The following is a 21156-nucleotide window of genomic DNA, read 5'->3' on the forward strand; positions in this document are numbered from 1 at the left end:
TGGTATCCTGGGCTCCATCAGAAAGAGGGGTGGCCAGCAGGGGAAGGGAGGTGATCGTCCCTCTCTACTCTGCCCTTGTGAAGCCCCATCTGTAGTACTGTGTCTGGGTTGGGAAAGATGTGCAGCTGTTGGAGAAGGTCCAGAGGAAAGCCGTGAATATGATCAGAGGACTGAAGCACTCACCATGTGAAGATGGGCTAAGGAAGCTGAGCTTGTTTAGCCTGGAGAAGAGAAGGTTTCAAGGAAACCTCATTGCAGCCTTTCAGTATTTAGAAGATTATATAAATGAGAGGAATCAACTCGTTATTTGGTTAGATAGTGGTAAGACTAGCAGAATGGTTTTAAGCTCAAGGGGGGAAGGTTTAGATTGGATGTCAGGAAGAAATTCTTCACAGAGAGAGAGGTGAGGTGGTGGAACAGGCTGCCCAGAGGGCTTGTGGGTGCTCCGTCCCTTGAAGTATTCAAGATCAGTTGGATGGAGCCCTGGGCAACCTGATCTAGTACCAGGTCTGGAGGTTGGTGGCCCCACCTGGGGCAGAGGGTTTGGAACTTTATGATCCTTGGGGTCCCTTCCAATCCAAGCCATTCTATGATTCTATGAAAGTGACATATTTTAATAAGACTGACTGTGACATTATCATACCTCTAGTTAACTTAGAGAGGTACTTTCCATCTTCTCCTAAAACTTATACATTCAAGGTAAAATACTTCAATGTGCTGATAGCCATCACACAGAATATATGCAGTACATTCAGATTTCGAATTACGAGCACCTCTGATGATACACTGAAATTAAGCAGAGTTGCTTTACACTTAAAAAACATAAAGCTAAAGTTCTAAAGTTCTAGCCAACTGTTTTGCACAGACCTCTCAGACAAATATAAATAAAAACTTTCAAACGATCCAGCCTGTGCTTTTTTCTTTCTGTTTTTTTGAAGTTTTGAGCTCATCTGTTTTATGTAATGTAACTGCAATAATATTGCCTCTAAGTCAGCTCTGTAATATTTCACTTTTTGTACAGCAATAACTGAGCAAACAGAAGCTCCTACCAGAGGCATTCTTTTCTAATATTTACTGTAATTTTTTTCATAATTTAATGAGAAGCACTTCAAAAACAACATTTTTATCCTTTCATGTTAAATTAATTTACAATGCTATATGCCAGAATGAAAACACAAAAATCATCAGCAGAAGCAACATGTTAATAAAGACAGATCTCTTCAAAGGTCGTTTGTTGTTTTTTTTTTTCTTCTTTTTAAAATTAAAATCACGCAATTCTTTTTCTAATTCTGTAGGTTAGGTTGTCTCTATTTGTTCCCAACTACTCAGACAGACAGTGAACATTACATTATTTTGAAACAACAAAAAAGCAGAAGCATGAAGGTTAGAGAATACATTCAAAGATCATCAAATGTTCAACCACTATGCTGATATACCGGGTCCTGTCACAAAACCACATCCCTTCTCTAGACATTCACATCTTTTCAATAACTGTAGAGAGTGGTAGTAGTAACTCTACCACCTGCCTGAGCAGAGTGTTCCAATGCTTGACCATCCTCTTCATGAATAAATTCTTCAAATATTTAAGCTAAATGCTCCCTAGCACAATTTGAGACCTTTTCATCTGTCACCTGAGAAAATAAACCAACACCCACCTCACTCCTGTCAGATAGTTGTAGAGAGCTATAAGGTCTCCCCTCAACCTTCTCCAAACTAAATAATCCCAGTTCTGTTATGACTCATCCCTTAAAAAAACTTGTTTTCTAGTCTCTTCACTAGCTTCACTGCTCTTCTTCACACATTCAAGGTCAGGCTGGACGGTGTTCTAAGCAACCTGATCTAGATGTACATGTTCCTGCTCATGTGGGGGAGTTCAACTAGATAACTTTTAAAAGTCTCTTCAAATTCGAACAGTTTTATTATTGTTATATTCACTTGGTGTCATCTGCAGACTTGCTGAGGCTGCACTCCTTCCCCTCATTTAGACTATTAATTAAAATGCTAAACAAAACTGGGTCTGGCACTGAACCCTGGGCAATGCGACTGGTGACCTGTCACTAACTGAACTGAAGGCCATTCAGTGTGACTTTAAGTCCAGATATTTAGCCAGCTCTTCATCCAGTGAACCATACACCAGTAGCCAGTTCTGAAGAATACTGTAGGTGTTGGTGTCAGATGCTTTACTGAAATCCAAGTAGACAACATCCTCAGAATCTTCTTCATATAGTGAGTGAGTCACCTTGTCATAGGAGACAAAGTTAGTCTGGCATGATCTGCCCTTCAGAAAACCTCAATTTCTATTTCTGATCACTCAGTTGTCCAGTATGCACTATGTGATGGCACTCAATCTGCTCCATAGCCTTCTCTGGAACAGAAGGTAGAGTCACAGGCCTGTAATTCTTTGGACCTTTCTCCCTGTCCTTTAGAGAGCACAAACTGTTTTTAAACTTCAGCAAAACTGATATATGCATGAATATATTTAATTCTAAGTACCTGTATTTCTTTGGTACGGAAAATGCAAACCTCAGTCTGCTATTGCTCAGACCTAAGAGAACTATTTGAAAAAATGACTTAAGTAAGTCTTCAAAATGAATAGAATTAAAACAAACAAATGACAAAATATGTAATTTTTGCTCTCTTTCATCCATCTCATCCCACTGAATGATAGAATAGCTCAGGTTGAAAAAGACATTAAAGATCATCAAGTCCAACGGCAACATAATCATGCTACCCTAACTCTTACAACCCATAGCTAAATCATGTAAAGATGCAAATGGTTTTTAAACACATTCAGGGATGGTGACTCAACCACCTCCCTGGGGAGCCTATTCCAGTACTTAACTACCCTTTCTGTAAAGAAGTTTTTCCTGATACCCACCCTAAACTTACCCTGGCGTAACTTCAGGCCATTTCCCCTCATCCTGTCACCTGTCACCAGTGAGAAGAGACCAACCCTGCTCTCACTGTAATCACTTTCCAGGTATTTGAATAGAGCAATAAGGTCTCCCTTCAGCCTCCTTTTCCCCAGACTAAACAGCCCCAGTTCCTTCAGCTTCTCCTTGTAGGCCATATTCTCCAAGCCCTTCACAAGCCTTGCTGCCCTTTTTTGGACCTGCTCCAGAACCTTCATGTCCTTTCTGTACTGAGGTGCCCAAAACTGAACACAGTACTCAAGGTGAGGCCCCTGCCAAGTACAGAGGCAGGATGACTTCCCTAGTCCTGCACCACACCACACCATTCCTGATACAAGCCAGGATACCATTGGCCTTCTTGGCCACCTGGGCACACTGCTGGCTCATATTCACCTGTTTGTCCAACAGTACACCAAGGTCCCTTTCCAGCCACTCCTCCCCAAGCCTGGAGGGCTGCCTAGGGTTCTCCCATCAGTTGATTCAAAGCCTCCATATGGAGCCATATCAATATCTGCTAATGGTCTGCAAAATCCTATTTGTTATCAACAGGACTTGCCTCTCTAAGATGTATAAGGAATTGACAGTTGTGGAAGAAGTGGAAATAAACTTGCAAGTTTGCTCTAATTTCTAAGAGCAACATGTGGCCTTCCTTATTCCATGCCCAGACCACAACATGGATTAAAACTGGGTAATGATCCTGCTTTTATCTGAGGCACTGTATAGTCCATCAGCATCTGGGTGTAAAGCCTTTATATTAAATGTCAAATTGGAAACTTCAGATAATGAAACAACAGGCTGTCAGGAAATAGCTCACACTGCAGAAATAAAATTTCTCAGCAACATTTTTCAGGCAGTGCTAACATTCCATAGTTATTTTTGTATAAAATAACTAAAGGAAAACAGCTTTATTATTATTATTATTATTATTATTATTATTATTATTATTATTTTAAGCCAATCAACATGCTGGGATGTGGATGCTGTTGTATCTCTTGCTCAAGAGATACGGAATTACAAAACCACAGTCGAAAGAAGAGATGATCTTTTGAGGTTAATATACTGTTGTGTCTGTAATTCGGTTAATGTAAGTGGGAACAGGTTTATTTCGTAGCTTTGATCTAGACACTACTGTCAGGTTTTCAGTATATGAGAAGAAAGGATTTGCCACTTCATTTATAGATCAGGGAAATACACTTTGATATGAACAGTGCAACAAACAGCAGGACAACTAAGTTTCCCCCAGCAAAAGACCTTTGAAGTTCAGTGATGAAATTTAGTGACTCAGTCTTTCACTTTTTGCACTTAGTCCTCTAAGAAGTGTGTCTTGCCATTCTGCATTCTTAATATTGTATGATATTTCTGAAGATGAGATAACTTATATTTTTACTCTGTTTAGATACTAGTTTGTTGATATATTTGCTCCATTGACAGCGTTCACCTAAAAGTAGCATGTTATTCAGCAATCAGATATTAAACTTCTGATTGTAAAGAGAATATAGTTTCTTGAGGGTTAATTCAGTTATATAGCAATGAATTATCACTGTAATCTGGCAGAAGATCTCTTTGGCTGATATCAATTAATCAACAAAGCTTCCATAAGCTGTTGGATTTCTAGCCAGCAAAAAATATAAAGAAAGTTACCAGAAATTAAAAATGATCATTTTCTGAACTGATTAACATACTAACTTCTAGAGGCTCGTGGCCTCCTTCGTTTTTTGAATCATCTTTTCAACTATATAGACAGAGAATCAAAACCATTTATTTGAAACCAAGAATCTGGAAGTTTTCACTCACATTAGTGTATCATGCCAAAAATAACCTAAATAATCAGCATGTAAGTATAGTCCTTTCTCTGATACCTCTGTTCATATAGCCTGCCATTCTGTTTTAGATAGCCTAATCTGGTCAGCCTAAAGCTTCTCCAGTCTTACTGAGGCAAAACATTTAGAATTAAATTTCAGACTTGTATTGCCATTACTGTGGACTCTCCCTTTGTTATTCTGCTTCAACAGACTTTTCCACACAAAAGAAACTATACAAAACCCTGATGCATTATTGCTACCACTTCAGATGAACTTCAAATCACAAAGAGCCCTGGGTTAGAGTATGTAAATCACAAATCACTCAAATGGGTGGGCAAACTACTACATAAAATGATAATATTTTGGTATAAATAAGCTTTGTAGCATACCATAACCCTAAAAAGACTCAACTCTGTCTCAATGACCAAAGTATTTCATCAGAAATTGCAAAGAGACAGTACATGCACAAAAAGAGGAAGAAAGAAGATTAAGGATTCCCGAAGTCTGAAAATGAGCATCATGTCCCTTTTGTATTTCCAAAAACAAAGAGATTCTGCCCTTTGAATGTATGGGTTAACAAACAAACCTGTTTCTCATGGTGCTTCCCTTTACCAGTTCTTGAGGTCTGTTTTACCTCACTGAGCACCAAGAAAAATTATTTCCTCAGGCTCAGTTACTCACTATTGTCAGAGATATTCTGACAAAAGGCTGCAGAAACCAAAGGAAAATAAATTCCAGCATTCAAGTTGAGGTTCTCATCTCCTTATCTGCTTCCTTAGCTGAAAAGCAGCAGCAGTAAACAATACTTGAGAGTCACACAAAGGATTCACAGGCAAAAAGCTGACTGATTATCAGAGCCACAGAGTAGCTTCATTGCTGTGCCTGTTCAGCCATCGTGAAAGCTACACCAGCTAAAGCAGTGAAAACCTGTTCCTCCAACAGTGAGAAACCCACTACTCCAAGAAGTACCCTAAAGGAGCTAAAACTCTTTCCCTAAGTAAACAAATAATCAGTCTCAGATAATTTTCCTATGGAAAAGCAAGACACGAAGAACAATAAGCACCAACACCTCTCCCAGCTGGTAACAACTCAAAAGTAAGAGGAGCCAGAGAGGCAGAACAACATCAGATGTAAAAACATGCCCCAGTGAGGCTGAAACAAACAAACAAACAAACAAAAAAAAAAACAAAAAACAAAACAAAACAAAACAAACAAACAAAAAAAAAACCAAAAAAAAACCAAACAACCAAGCAAGTGTCACAGCCACTTGTGCACATTCATTTGGTGGGTCAGCAGAAGATACATGTTAAGTCCTGAAGGATTTGACAGAGAAAACATTCTGGATGTATCTTCATGTGCTTTCAGTTATGTTACTAAACTCATAGTCATTACTTGAAAGTAAAATTTTCTCAGCAGTTAAATTTGAATCTGAGGACCAAAGGGAAAATGAAATTTCTTAGCTGGCACAAAAATAGAAGATTGATTTATTTGGCAAAATCGGTACATCAATAAGAACAATAAATGATTTAATAAAACTTCCATGGGCAAAAACAAACATGAAGTTACAGACCACTTCTGGCCACTAGCAATTCAAGGACACGCAAAACCTCCTAAGGATGACGGAGAAAATTCACAGGATTCTGAAACCGTTGTTAACAACTGGATCTAGGGGATTGGATTTGATAGCAAACAGCCACTTGGCTGTACATGATCAATTTCATTAATGGTGTCTCCATTATCTGCCAGTAAGATGACAAGTTCTCTCCCTTCTGCAGGTTGAGTTTGCTTTCACAGAATCACAGAATGACCAAGGCTGGAAAAGACCTACAAGATCATCCAGTGCAACTGTCCACCTATCACCAATAGTTCTCACTAGAGCACGTCCCTCAAAACAACACCTAAATGTTCCTTGAACACCTCCAGGGTCAGTGACTCCACTGCGTCCTCGGCAGCCAACTCCAGCACCTGACCACTCTTTCATAGTAGTAGTATTTCCTAACGTCCAACCTCCCGTGGTGCAATTGAGGCCATTCCCCTAGTCCTATCACTACCTACGCGAGAGAAGAGGCAAACCCTCAACTCACTACAACCTCCCTTCTGGTAGTTATAGAGAGTGATAAAGTCTCCCCTGAGCCTCCTCTTCTCCACAGTCCCAGCTCCCTCAGCCACTCTTCATAAGGCTGGTGCTCCAGCCCCCTCATCCGCTAAGCTGCTCTTCTCTGGACACGCTCCTGAGCCTCAATGTCTTTCTTGCAGTGAGGGACCTAAAACTGAACACAGTACTTGAGGTGAAGCCTCATCAGTGTATAGAGGTACCATTTCTTCCCTGCTCCTGCTGGCAACACTGTTTCTGATACAAGCCAGGTTACCATTGGCTTTCTTGGCCATCTCACTACACTGCTGGCTCAGGTTCAGCTAAGTGTCGACCAATACTCTCAGGTGCATTTCCCTACACAGTCTTCCAGGCGCTCCTCCCCAAGCCTGTAATGTTGTCTGGGGCTGCTGTGGTCAAAGTGCAGGACCTAGAACTTGGTCTTGTTTTGGTCTCTTCTACCTCCTCAAAGAAACTGTCCTATTTAGAAATCTACTGAATGGTGTGAGATACATGGAGCTATAAGCTCTTCTTCAATCTTATAAAAAGGAGAAGCTTGAGAAGCTTGTAGCCTTTCTGAGAGGACATTTTTCTCATTACAATCCTAAAACTTTTTGTTAAGTATGCAGAACGTGGCTCTGAAAAGCATTTATGATTTTATTTCATTCTTTTCTTTTAGTCTTTAAGTTGCCTGCCTTCTGAAATACTCATGAAGGTATCTGCCCTACGACAAAATTTATCCTCATTTATGCATTCTGTATCATTTATGCTTTCTATACTAAAATGTTAATAATCACAGCACAAACATTTCTATTTTCACCTGTCTTGGGAAGATATACATCTGGTCTCATTAACCAAAGATTCTGTGCATGTCAGCTATATGTTTTTTATAGTGCAGTATTTTAATCATCAGATTTAAAAAAAAAAAAAAAAAGTTAAAAACTACTGGTTTTTTTTTTTTTTTGTGTACAGAGTTCTAATCGATTATTCGCTTTTCAAATAAATGTGTTGTGAACAATGAGATCTAAATGAGAGAACAAAATGACAGACTGTACTGTGCCAGTGAGTGCCAATGATTGCAGAAGATCAATTGGCAAAAATCTTCAAAATTTTGCTAGCCACTCAATTTTATTCCTTTCCCTTCAATTTGTTGGGTTACACTGAAACATGGCATGGGTTCAACACAGGCCACAAAACAGCCCATCCATGCTTTCTTCATTTAATTTGGGGTATCTTGTTTTAGAAGGGCCTCCATAGGGATGTTATATACTAAGAAAATTATAAGGCCAGAAGAGCATGAAAGAATTTGGACCTAATTTATTGATTTTTTTTTTTCGTTAACAACTGCAAACCATCCAACCTGTGATTCTCCATGCTCTCCTCTAATATACAATGCAATCTCATATTTGATACTGCAGAAGCTTTTTTACCTAATACATGTTTGAAAAATCTGTGTTTAGGGCTTGTAGAGTTTGAAAATTGATTCTTTTTGTTGCTTGTAGGAAAAAAAAAGTGTTGATTTGCAACAGTGATAGCATGCATGCCTTTCTCCCCAGGGAGGTAGTTGAGTCATCATCCCTGAATGTGTTGAAAAACCGTTTGGATGTGGTGCTCAGGGACATGATTTAGAGGAGGGTTGTTAGAGTTAGGGCAGTATGGTCAGGTTGTGGTTGGACTTGATGATCTTTAAGGTCTTTTTCAACCTGAGCAATTCTATGATTCTATGATTATTTCTATTACAACACTGGCAACTACTAAGGCAATGACTATATTACCAAGTACAATCTTCAAGTTTCATGCAAGTCAATTTCACATGCTGTAAGACTTACTCAACACAAACCAGAGCATGACAGACAAGAAAGAGGAAATTTGATCAAAATATATGTTATGGATTAAAACATATATATCTATATAGCTACACCCTAGGCAGTTCAATTATAATACTGTTTTTATTTTAAGATGCTACTCTTACTGACTCATCTTTTGCAAAGTAGCTGTCTTCTGTAAAAAAAATTCATGGAGTTCCAAGGACATCTGGAAATTCTTCCTGAAGTTTCACTATTAAAAGAAGGGATGTGAAGAGTGATGTCCCTGTGTTTGATATAATCTTTTCCTACTTATTAGAATACTGAACAACTCATGCTTAAGTCCTGGTTTTATTCTCAAAGCTCAAAATATGCTTTGAGACAGCAATATTTAATATAATTATTAACTTATTAAGAATTAACAAAAAAGAGGCACATGGGTTCTTGGGTTCTCATGTTTTTTTTCCCCATTTTTTTGATGTTCATCTGAGGAGAATTAAGAGTAGATCTCATTTTTTCCTTCTTTGTTAATTCTTTATATAATTCAAATACATTTTAAGGACCATTGTGCTAGTGTGCTCAATATACTTTTTAAGAGAAAAACTGTAAGTCAAGTAATCATATGTTATTTAACACATTTGACAAACAGGATTTTTCTTCTAATTTAACAGTGATAGTACACATAAATTAGGAAATTAAATGAGAAATTTCTTTGTTCTTGCTTACAAACACCAACAATATATGTGAGATTTCTGTCAATTAAGAGTTGATTATTTTCCCTAGGAATAACTTTTAAGATCATAATAAAGTAATCATTTTACCTGCTGAAAGAAAAACAGCATTGATTAGGGTTTTATTCTGACTTCAGGGGAGTTCAGAGACAGAGATGCAAGAAGCAGCATAACATACACTGCTATATCCACTAAGCTTCAGCTTCAATCCATTTACTGTTTTTATAATTAAGACTGCCCAAACCAAACCAGTAAAAATGAAGCTTGACTAGTAAAATAATGATAATGATGATGATGATAATAAAGTGACAACATCTATGTCTCTGTTTTCATGTTGCTTTCCGAGCCTCTCTGATATAGCCAGTTAAGAACAACAGCTGTGCCACTTCCTTCCCCACTGAGAATCAGCATCTAAAAACTCTCTGCGAATTTATTCAGCTTTCCACTAACACAGCACCATGAAATAACTTTACACAGCTGCTTCATTTTTCAGCTTTTCTCGATGGTATCCCCTCTGTGCCCTGAAAACTCTTTTTTTCAAATCTTTTCCCATAACAAAGATCATCACGATGTAGAAACAACACTGAAATTGCCACTGTTATTTGAATCAAGCAAAACCACAGTCTCAAAAGATAGCAAGAATACCGCTATATCAAAATTTTAAGATGCTGCTTGACCACATGCTGTGCTGTTAAGCAGTTTTTTTTAATAAGACCTACTTCTCAAAGAAGGAAAAAGACAGTACAGACCAGGAAGCCCAATGCAGATGACAAACTGTAGTAATATAAACAAACAACTGAACTGATTTTCAGAATTGATCACTGGAATGCATTTGAAAGAATTACCCATATGTGCATCTTATTTGGTTTTTTTTAAACGTCAAGCGTCAAACATAATCTGTGCATAATGCATCTCACTGATTTTACCACTTCTAACTGTTTTTACAACATTATGTATTATACATTCTTTGAACCAATAATGTTCTTATCTCTACGCCTTTATATCAGTACATTAATCATATTGTAGTTGAGAGGTAAGACATTAAACTACTTGGCCATTTATTCTACTGGAGTAATGCATCTGTTACATCTATCTATGGTTCATAAAATAAAAATGAAAAGTAACACCAGAGAACCTGACTGAACATAGATATGATCCTTGTCTCGCTCTTCAGGAGCACATTTGTATATAGTACAGACCTACACATTTTCAGTGCTACCTTATTTTGTGAACTACTTCTTTCCTCTCCATCCAATCCATTCCATTACAAATAGAGCTATTAACACAAAAAACTATTTTTCTTCTCTCTTTTGTTGTTGTTGTTCGTTTATTTTTAAACAAAATATACTGTCCTACTAGCAAACTAGGAGCTTAATGTGAGTAGCCTTAACTACAAAGACTGTAGGCTGCAAGAACTAGAATTATGCTAACAGTCCCTACTTCCTTTTCTGAAGGTACCAATTAAAATAAACAGTGCCAAGGTAAATATCACTCAAAAAAATATTATTTCAAGCATGTCACCTTTTGCAACTGAATGATGACTCCTGGGGAAATGATTATTTTAGATGTAAGAGTAATAGATTAAGAGAAAAGCTCTTGGAGGCCAAAGGTTGTGGAGTTTGATTCCACGCATAAAAGAAGAAAACCCAAATTTAATTTATGGTGCTCTGAAAAATGCTTGTTCTAGTTTCATCTCTCACATTTAGCTTTCACCTTTCAGTCTGCCATCAGTTTCTAGTAATGAGTCATTTAAAAAAATGTAATTATTTTTATTCTCCTTCCTTCTCCTTCATTTCTTTTTATTATCTGCTTTTTCTCCTCACTCATTTATACAGATTATTCATGAACACCTGGGAAACCATTACAAAATTATCTTATAAAACAGTAAGAAGAATTTTTGTTTTCTTACTCTCTTATGTTATTACTTTTCCATTTGTATATTTATGTAAAAATTAATTAGTCTGCAGAATGATTGACTGTATGACATTGATCATGATCATGATTATACACAATCAGACCAGGGATCTCAAAAACGCTTAAGACAGGGAGGCATCTCTGGAGGTCATCTGATCTAATCCCACTGCTTGTGGCAGGCTGCTTCAAGCCATGTCCAGCTAGATTTTGTAGATATTGAAGAATGGAGACAACACAAAGCCTCTGGATGACGTTTTGTGATTTGACCACTCTAGTTTTGTTTTTCCTTATGGAACCTTCAGTGTTTCAGATTGTGCCCACTGCCATTTGTCCTGTCATTGGGAACCACTGAGAAGAGCCTGAATCCTTCTTATTCCCCCCTTCATAAGCTCCAGAGCCACTAAACATTAATTGGCTATGAGGGAGTCTTCTTGCTGCTCAGGAGAGCTGTGACTATCAAAACTGAAACTGTTCATATGTTCATAGAGTTTTCATTTGATCAGTTTGATCTTTGCTTTTAACAACAAAGAAATGATCATCCTCCACCAATTAATAAAATGAACACTTATTGACAAGGCATTTAAAAAATAGTATTATGTAAGTATTTCACAAAATCCATACTGTAACTTTTCACTTTGAGACAGTATTTGCCCTGTATCAGATAAGGCTGTCATAGCACTTGCAATAAGAAATATATTTAGGGATTTATCTTCTACTTCTGATGGAGTAGGATGTGTCTGACTATTGCTATTATATTTCCCGTGGAGAAGACTATATTTCAGAATTGGTATCTGGCTGGTGTAATAGGTAAATATGGAGTATTAGATTTAAAAAAGAAAAAACATGAGATAAGATGATCATGCTTGATTTTCAGTTTTCAGAGCATGATTTCAAGCAAAAGTGAATAAGTATCTCAAAATCTAGACTGGAAGCACCAGAAAATTAATTACTATCAAATAATTACTAATTAAGTCAACTGATCTGAGTAAGAATGTTACAAATACTTTTCTCTATTAGTCATGACCTAATCTGTACACCACCTAATAAAATTAAGTGTGATGAGCAATCATAAGTAAGTTATGGAATTGAGTTGCAAAATTTTATTCTCTTAAAATATCTGTTCTACTTTTTAAAAGAGTAGAGTGAGGAATGTGTATCTACTTCATCTTTGTACTGTTGAGAAAACAGTTGCTTGGAAATAGTAAGAATAGTCAAACACCTCTGAAGTATTGATAGAAACAGGAAAGCAAAAAAAACCAAACAAACAAACAAAAAAAACACACCAATAAAGCTTTGCCTGAAGTTCATGTACCTTGTTTTAGCTACTGTGGAAAAATATTGTTACTGTTCATACTGCACATTTTTAAGTGTAACTTACAGCACTACATATTTTTCTTCTTACTAACACCAAACTCCTGAATCTATTATCTAGAAAACTATCTAGATCATAGATTAAGTGAGCATGAAGATGGTAAAAATTGATACACATTCCAAGTCAAAGCTATTAAGACTGCCTCATTGATCTTAGGTTGTCATACTTTTAATCTTTATCAGTCAACACTGTAGATTACTTCGGATATATCCGGTAATCTGTAAACAGAATAGAAGCACACTCTAGTTACTGTTAAAATAGGTTTATGTGCAGTATTCTTTGTCAAATTTCAGTGATAAAATACATAAGTAAATTCACCTACAGGCTTAATATAAAGTGACTGCATTCATAAAATACTAAGATAAATCCACAACGATGTAAAAATTACATTTAGTATTTAATAACCTGTATAAAATGTCACACAGAATTATTTCTGTAAAGATGAACGGGAGGAGTAATTAACACAGTTGAGAATTTGTATCTCTTAGAAATACGAAAATGAAAAGGAAAATTCATTATTTTCATCTCTCCCACATATTTATATATCAAATAAGGCCTGATAGGGACACATGATACATTTAAATTAGACAATACAAATCAGCACATAATCATTCAACTCTTTGAAGAAACTGGTTTTTATCCTTGAAAATCCTCCCAGAAAGTGTTTTGAAAGTGTGAATCACCTCAATTACTACATTGCAGTCAATTCAGACAGGTGATAGATAGAAATACAAGCTTACATAAGCAAACCAAGTATTTATAGTGCAACCATTTGATATAATATACATCATCATGTAATTAAAATGTGTTTATGTAAGCCTCACCTTCTCCCTGTGCTAACGAATGAAGTGCCGAGCATCAGGGAAAGATGAATATTAGTGACATTTGATCAAATTGTTTCTAATGTGTAAAGAAAAGGAAACACTCAGAAATTAGAGATTTTTCCAGACAAACAATTCCTGCTGTGCTTTCAGGGCAGCAAAACATTATTTTCATAATAACAATGAGAATGTAAAGCAAAAAGCTGATAGATCACCAAGGGTAAGACAAATATCTTTAGTGACAAGGAGATAAAGCTACTACCGAGCTCACAAATTTAGTTTTTTTCATTATTTGTAGGTAAAATTGTTCATCAAAGCACTGATTTACATCTATTGCCTAAAAATAGCAAATTAATACAGAATTGTAACATCTCATCGCACGTATTTTCACAGTCTGCATGTCCATGCAACTTCATAAAGAACAAGACTGCAAATCTAACTGCATCTATCGCACTTAAGTGTAACTTCTATAAACTCCATAAGCCTAAATAGTCAAACTTTCTTTCAAAAGATTGGGAGATGGTGATCTTTAATCAGAAACTACCTTTTCTGTTTTTTACTTCTACGATCTGCACCTGGCCTACCTGGTGAGAGAAAAAAAAATAATAAATCTGATTTCATGTGGAAAACCAAGAGTCAATTGGAAAAATGCAACTGTAGCTGAAAGCAGTTCAAGCCTTTCCTACGCTTGGGTAGGGCACAAGGAAGACAAGTACTGGGCAGCTCTCTGGGCCTGTTTAGATACGTATAAACATGTATATTTACAGACATATATCCAATGGCACAGACAGCAGTATGGCTGCAAATCTTCCTTGCAGGATCTTTTTGCAATGATCATTATAATATACTCTGCTGTTTTGGACCAAATTCTTTCTCTCTAATTACTTAATTCTCCTGTAACGTATTTTTGAATTTTCTGCTTTTCTTCTTGATTCAATGAGTTATCTACATACACGAGTAAAAATTCCCACTCTTTAATATCCTGGCTTGGATTATTCTGGCTTCATAAAAAAAATGAAACAAGACAATTCTACCAGCTATTAGAAAGATAGCAATCAGGCTCCATTCAGGAGAAGGGCATTTGAAAACCACTTCTGCTTGTGAATTATGAGATTTCTTCAGGAGGCTTAAGAATGACATAAAGAGGCTGACAAAAACCAAGATAGGCAGATAACACAGGAAGAAAACCAGGTCCATCTAACAGACGCAGATCAATACGAAAATACAAAGAATTTAAAAAACCACCACTGTCAAAATATTTGCTCCTTTAATTACCAATTCTAACCCAAAGCCCAAATGTTTTGTGCTACTGCTGGACATATACAAATGAATCTTTGAGAAACAAAAGACAGTAGAACTGCTGCCTTTTTTTTTCTTTTTCCCCCTCAGCATACTTATATTTCTTTAAAGATATATATTTTTTCTCGTACAGCCAAGGTTAGTGAACAGAAAGATTCTAGCTTTTTAGAAATGAAATGGCAGCTGCAGTGTAGTTTTTATCTTTCTTTCTTTAGAAGACTTGATACTTACATACCAAAAATAGGGAAAGAAAAAAAACAAAATTTTCATCTTACATCTCAATTTAAGAGCATAAAAGAGAAAAAAAGCTTACAGTCCAAAGCAATTGTTTACATGATGGAATTGTAACTATTTTTATGTTTTTATTTTTGAGGGGAAGGACTTGTACACATTTATTTTTCCTTTTGTCTATGGATGCAGACGTTACCTATATGGAAATTTACAAAAAAACTTATTAGATGGAATTTTAGTTACTAGATGGATAAACAAGTCTACAAAACTCCAGTACATTCAAGAACAAAACTTTGACCTAAATTTTTAGGAATCTCTTTTTTTGACCAATAATCCATTTTTCAGTGATCACATGGGAAAAACAAAAACAAAAAAACTTTGGCAAATACCTGATAATTCCATTGTTTTAATACCACCAAACCTAATCTACAAAATATAAAAAGACAGCTTGTACTGAAGATTAACTGCTCAGTAGAGCACTATTATCCACACAAACCTGCTCTCTGGGTTCATGCCAACTGCATTCAGAAATACATGGAGACTTCATATGTCTAAGCGTACAGTACAACTATTATAAAGAAAACTCACTATTCAAAATGGCTCAGATCTTGCTTCCGTACAACACCACGACTGTAGGTTCAAAACTCTAGCATAACAGAATTTAGCAGCAGTTCAGTCATAGAGTTAAAACCATGGATTAATACAATAGTGCCAAAAGAAGGTAGTAATAGTTCCATTTAGTATGCATAAAACCACTTATAAATATGATTTTTCACATTATGTTTTTCAGAAATAAACCAAAAAACAGAGTCTTCACTGACTGGAATATCAGGTTTGGAATGCATTGTCAACATAAAAATCATCTAATTTGTTTGATAGGATCCTGCCCTCTAAAACAGCCAGTTAACCTCATATTTAAGATATTTAAGAACTCATGCAGACATACACACATTCCTCTCAATAATAATGAGGCCAGTATAACGAAAGTATAACAACAGATCCTGAAGAGCACCATCTCATCATTTATTCTTCTTTCTCTTCTGAATTCTCTCGAACACCAAATACAACATTTACTCTCTTTATTAAGATTTTTGATTCTCACAGAACAACTCTCTGAAAATTGTCCAGATACTCTCTATGGCAATTTTTATTGTTATCTCTTTTTGTTATTGTCACAGAAAATGGTGACAATGATCAGCCAAACACCTGATTAACATTTAACACATTTGAAAGTAATGGATGAAAACTAATTCAGTTAAGCTACACAGAATAAACTTGAAACTATTCATGTAATCTCTATAAATATCAGACATGCTTAAGAAACTCTCATCTCTGTCATTTGTTCAAGACTGTAACGTGGCAGAGTAATTCATTTTTATTAGATAAAAACACTAAACTAAGCACCCACTTCAACAAAGTTTCCTTTCTGATCTGTACTTCAAGACACCACTTCAAATTCAATATATGCTGAAAGATGTCAGATAGAATCAGTGTAACTGACCTTAGATCTCTCCAACAAAGCAACACTTAAGGGTTAGCAGCAGTCAGATTTTTTTTTTTCAGTACTATTTCAATTTTCTTGAGTAGCTGCACACTGGGGAAAAAAAAGTCTCGTTGGATAACAGACATGCCTCTGAACTGAAGCACCTGACTTACCTGCCACTGTTTCATGAGCTCCCGAACCATCTGGGGATCTTCTAGTGTCTTTTCTTTGCGTGTAGCATCCTGCAGGACATTAGCAGTTGTTTCAGCTTCTGTAAGCCATGCGAGGAACTTTTCAAGATCCAGGTAGAATTCCTGCAACATCAGTAGGGCTGATTCCAGTGCAGCTTCACGTTCACTAACCCTGTGCAATACAAAAAGTCAAATGCAGCACACACAGGAAGAAAACAAGCATCAAATATTAAATAAAAAATATAACAAAGACACACTGTGCATATTTCACTTATGAATCAAGATAAGTGTCTGCAGATACGTTAGTTACAGTGATATACTCATACTGTGCTTTTGGCAGGTAGAGGCTGTTCGTGTTTTCTTTTTAAATCTTTTCTTCTTAGAAGAAATAACTAAAAGCCAAGGAAATAGCTACTTCATTGTTCGAAAAAATTATACTTGAAAAATACACAATATAAAAAAAATACCCTACTGTTTTTATAAAAGATTGTTTTCTTATTTGTCATTAGGAGTACTGTAGTGAAGCCTGTTTATTTTTAGAAAGCACAAAATAGTTCCTGGCCTCTGAACAGTATGATGAATTTAATTATTAGTTTTTAAGGCTTGAAGTCTGTGGAAATTGCATTCAACAGCTTATGCCCTAATAACACTAAAAAAGTGCTACTGTTTTCTAATTTTTAAAAATATGAATGAGATATGAATTGCAAAATATCAGTTATGTGATAAAAGAGAGTTTTTAAATACGAAGACAAACACTCTTTGGTGAGAATCTAAGATGTAAACTGGGCAAGTAATCAAAAAGCCCCAGCAATTCTGGTGCTGTCAAATCTTTTCGTGTATTTGTGTTGTATCAGCATTACTGTGGAAGGTAGGCATCCTACATGGACACACGAAGATTTTACATTAAACTTGATCTAAATAAGGATTTAGAGAAGAGAAAAAGTATAATACACTGTTCATTACTGTGAGTTTGTCACAGCTATGTCGCCACAGTATTACATGTATATTTGTACAGTATGATGACTGAGTACTTTTTGAAGCCCAAACAACACTTAGTAAAACTACATGATAATTTACGCTACTTCATGTGGAATGAATGCAATTTGATACACACCAATATTTAGTCCAGACATATATGGTGATCTGGGTATTTCTAGATGGATTTGTAATGCAGTTACAGTTGTCCAGGTAGACACTAAGATACAAGTTCATCAGATATAAAATTTATAAGGTGGCAATTCATCATAACCTTATTAGATGGGACTGAGAAGTTCTTAAGTTTTAATCTCTATTTGAAATTGTGTTTTCTTGTCCTGCAGAGATAGTAAACTCCAAGAACTAATACTATCATACTAAAAGCTACTGTATTAGCTAATGTTAGAAAATAACTTGAAAAATGAGACGAGATTTGCCAGTTATCTCTAAGAACATGTTTTCCTAACAAACATATATGTAAGATGCAACAGAAAATGTAAGAACAGAAAAATTCAGTTGGTCGAAGTGCAGAAGAGGAGAATCGCTTCATTTCATTTAGACAAGCAAACCACACTAAGAGACAATGTCACAATAGCTACCTCATTTCTGCCATATTTTTCATCCTTCATGATCTTAGTAATTCTTCTCAAACATCTTATAAGTAATTTATTCTTGGATTTTATTTTATTCAAAAACTGAGAAAGGTATTGAATGTCCCATCTCTCTTCAAGCTACAAAGTCATTCAGAGATAGTTTAAAACTTAAACACTGACTGGACTTTGATCTCAGATTCACCTGTCACCAACTACAAGAATTGTCTACGTAAGAACTGTCTTCCAGCCTGGTACAACATAGCAAGTAATAGAATACATCCCCAGGGGTCTCTTAAGACGAGAGAGAAATACAGCTTCAGAATAGTGGAAGACATCTCTTGCTCAAATTTATTTTCCATGTATATAAAGCAGGTTTGTGCTTAAGCCACTATTCACATTCGTAGCAACTGCTATTTAAAAAGTCTGATCTTTTATTAAACTAAAAACATAATTTCATAGATATCATAGCTATCTACACCAAAATACATTAAATCAGAATAAACACAGAAAAGAAAAAAAAAACAATAAGATCCACAAAATCTTTTGCCTGGAATATGTTGACTGTAATAATGTTTAGTTCAAAAATAGCATCCCATTTGTTTAATGTACATAAACCAAAAATGTTTTATCCAGTTCTTCACAGCACAGTTCTATTCTAAGATATGCTTTATACTGCTATTCTAATTCAATTTGAAGCATGTAATAGATAATATCAGCACATAAAGCCTTTGCAAAATCAGGCAAAACAGTTTGTTCACATTCAAGTTCTTCAAAACATTAAAGGCACGTTGTAACTTACAAGCCACCAAGCAATAGAATCAGAATCATAGAATCATTCAGGTTGGAAAAAACCTCCAAGATCGTCTAGTCCAATCATCAGCCCATCACCACCATGCCCACTGACCCATGTCCCTCAGTGCCACTTCTCCACGTTTCTTGAACACCTCCAGGGACAGTGACTCCACCGTCTACATGGGCAGCCTGTTCCAATATCTCACCACTCTTTCTGAGAATATTTTTTCCTAATATCCAATCTGAACCTCACCTGGTGCAACTTAAAAATATTACCTCTCATCCTATCAATGTTACCTGGGAGAAGATGTGGAGAAGAGCGCGATAAATTCTCCCTGAGCATCCTCTTCTACAGAGGAAACAAACCCAGTTCCCTAAACCACTCCCCGTAAGACCTATGCTCCAGATCCCTCACAGCTTCATTGCCCTTCTCTGGATGTGCAACAGGGCCTCAATGTCTTTCTTGTAGTGAGAGGCCCAAAACTGAACACTGCACTCAGGGTATGGCCTCACCACTACTGAGTGTGGAGGAACAATCACCTCCCCACTTCTGCGGACTACACTATTTCTGATACAAACCAGGATGCCATCGACATTCTTGGCCACCTGGGCACACTGCTAGCTCATGTTCAACCTAGTATCAAACAGTACCCCTGAGTCCTTTACTTCCATGCAGCTTTCCTGCCACTCTGCCCAAAGTCTGTAGCATTGCATGGTTATTATTGTGACCAAAAGGCAGGAGTTGGCAATTGGTCCTGCTGAACTTCATCCCATTGGCCTCAGTCCAGCTATCCAGCCTATCCAGATCCCTCTGTAGGGCTTTCCTACCCTCAGGCAGATCAACCTTTTCTCCCAACTTGGTGTCATCTGCAAGCTTACTCAGGGTGCACTCAACCCCCTTGTTCAGGTCATCAATAAAGATATTGAAGAGGACAAGCTCTAGCACCAACCCCTGGGGAACACCACTCATGACCATTTGTCAGCTGGATTTAACTCCATTCACCACCATTCTCTGGGCCCGGCCATTCAGCCAGTTCTTTACCCAGCAAAGAGTACACTCATCTAAGTCACACACTGCCAGCTTCTCCAGAAGAATATTGTGAGAGGTAGAGTCAAAAGCTTTGCCGAAGTCTAGGTAGAATATGTCAACAGCCATTCACTCATCCACCAGGCAGGTCACCAAGTCATAGAAAGAGATGAGGTTGGTCAAGCAGGACTTGCCTTTCATAAACCTATGATGGCTGGGTCTGTTCCTTTGGCTGCCACAGAGGTACTGCATTATCATAGTCAAATGATCTGCTATATGATCTTCCCCAGTACTGAGGTCAGGCTAACAGGCCTGTAGTTCCTTGGACCTTCCTTCTGATCCATCTTATAGACATTAGCAAGTCTAACTCTAGTAACAACATCCTGCAAATACACAGTGAGGAGTTTAGGGAAAAAATAAATGGAGAGGTGGGGAGTAGGGGAGAGTATCTCAGGACTTGAAGTTTCTCCATACATAAGAACATAAGCACAGATACAAAAAACTAGATAGAAAGGAAGAATTATTAGAAGTATTACTCAAAATCAGGATTTATTTTTTTAAAGGAACTTACAGACTACATTACAAAACACAGCAATTTACTGATCTGAGTAAAGAAGGAGGTTTTAATTATGAATAATCCACTAGTACTTCTACGATACACAGAAATCTTACAGCCCATCTTACTCTCAGACTACAAAAGTCTTCTGCTTATCTACAAACTTCCTAATACACTCACCAGAAAATATTTAGTACTTTGCTTTTTAAATTTTGCTAAGCCTAGCATTCACCTACATCATAACTTTACAGTGTATCAATAAGCTTCATTCTATTTGGCATTCTAATTACTTCAAAATTATGAGTTTAGAATACAGAAAAGGTCTAAAAATAAAGAATAAAGATGAATATAAAATCCAGCATGTGGTAAGGTGCCACATAAAATTATAGCAGAGACTTAAATACATATATTGAACAGGAAATTATTCACAAAAGCAAAATAAAGCTGTTTTCTTGTTACTTTGTAACATCAAAATATGCTTAATTTTGTAGTGATTGCTAACTGTAAGAATAGAACAAGAAGCAGAGAGACTCAACGGTAGAAAGACTACAAAATACTGC

General features: G+C 36.5%; 1 protein-coding gene across 1 annotated transcript in view; it reads right to left on the bottom strand.

Annotated features, from left to right (window-relative positions):
* Positions 1–21156, bottom strand: part of DMD (dystrophin) — a gene marked incomplete at both ends in the record, with an annotated part of 1041552 nt that overhangs the window by 217570 nt on the left and 802826 nt on the right. The window contains one exon of the mRNA XM_079549062.1: positions 16636–16825. Within this exon, the coding sequence (XP_079405188.1) occupies positions 16636–16825 (190 nt within the window). The remainder of the gene's footprint in view (positions 1–16635; positions 16826–21156) is intronic.

Source organism: Tetrao urogallus (genome assembly GCF_951394365.1).
Source record: "Tetrao urogallus genome assembly, chromosome: 1".
In the NCBI taxonomy this organism is placed as follows: domain Eukaryota; kingdom Metazoa; phylum Chordata; class Aves; order Galliformes; family Phasianidae; genus Tetrao; species Tetrao urogallus.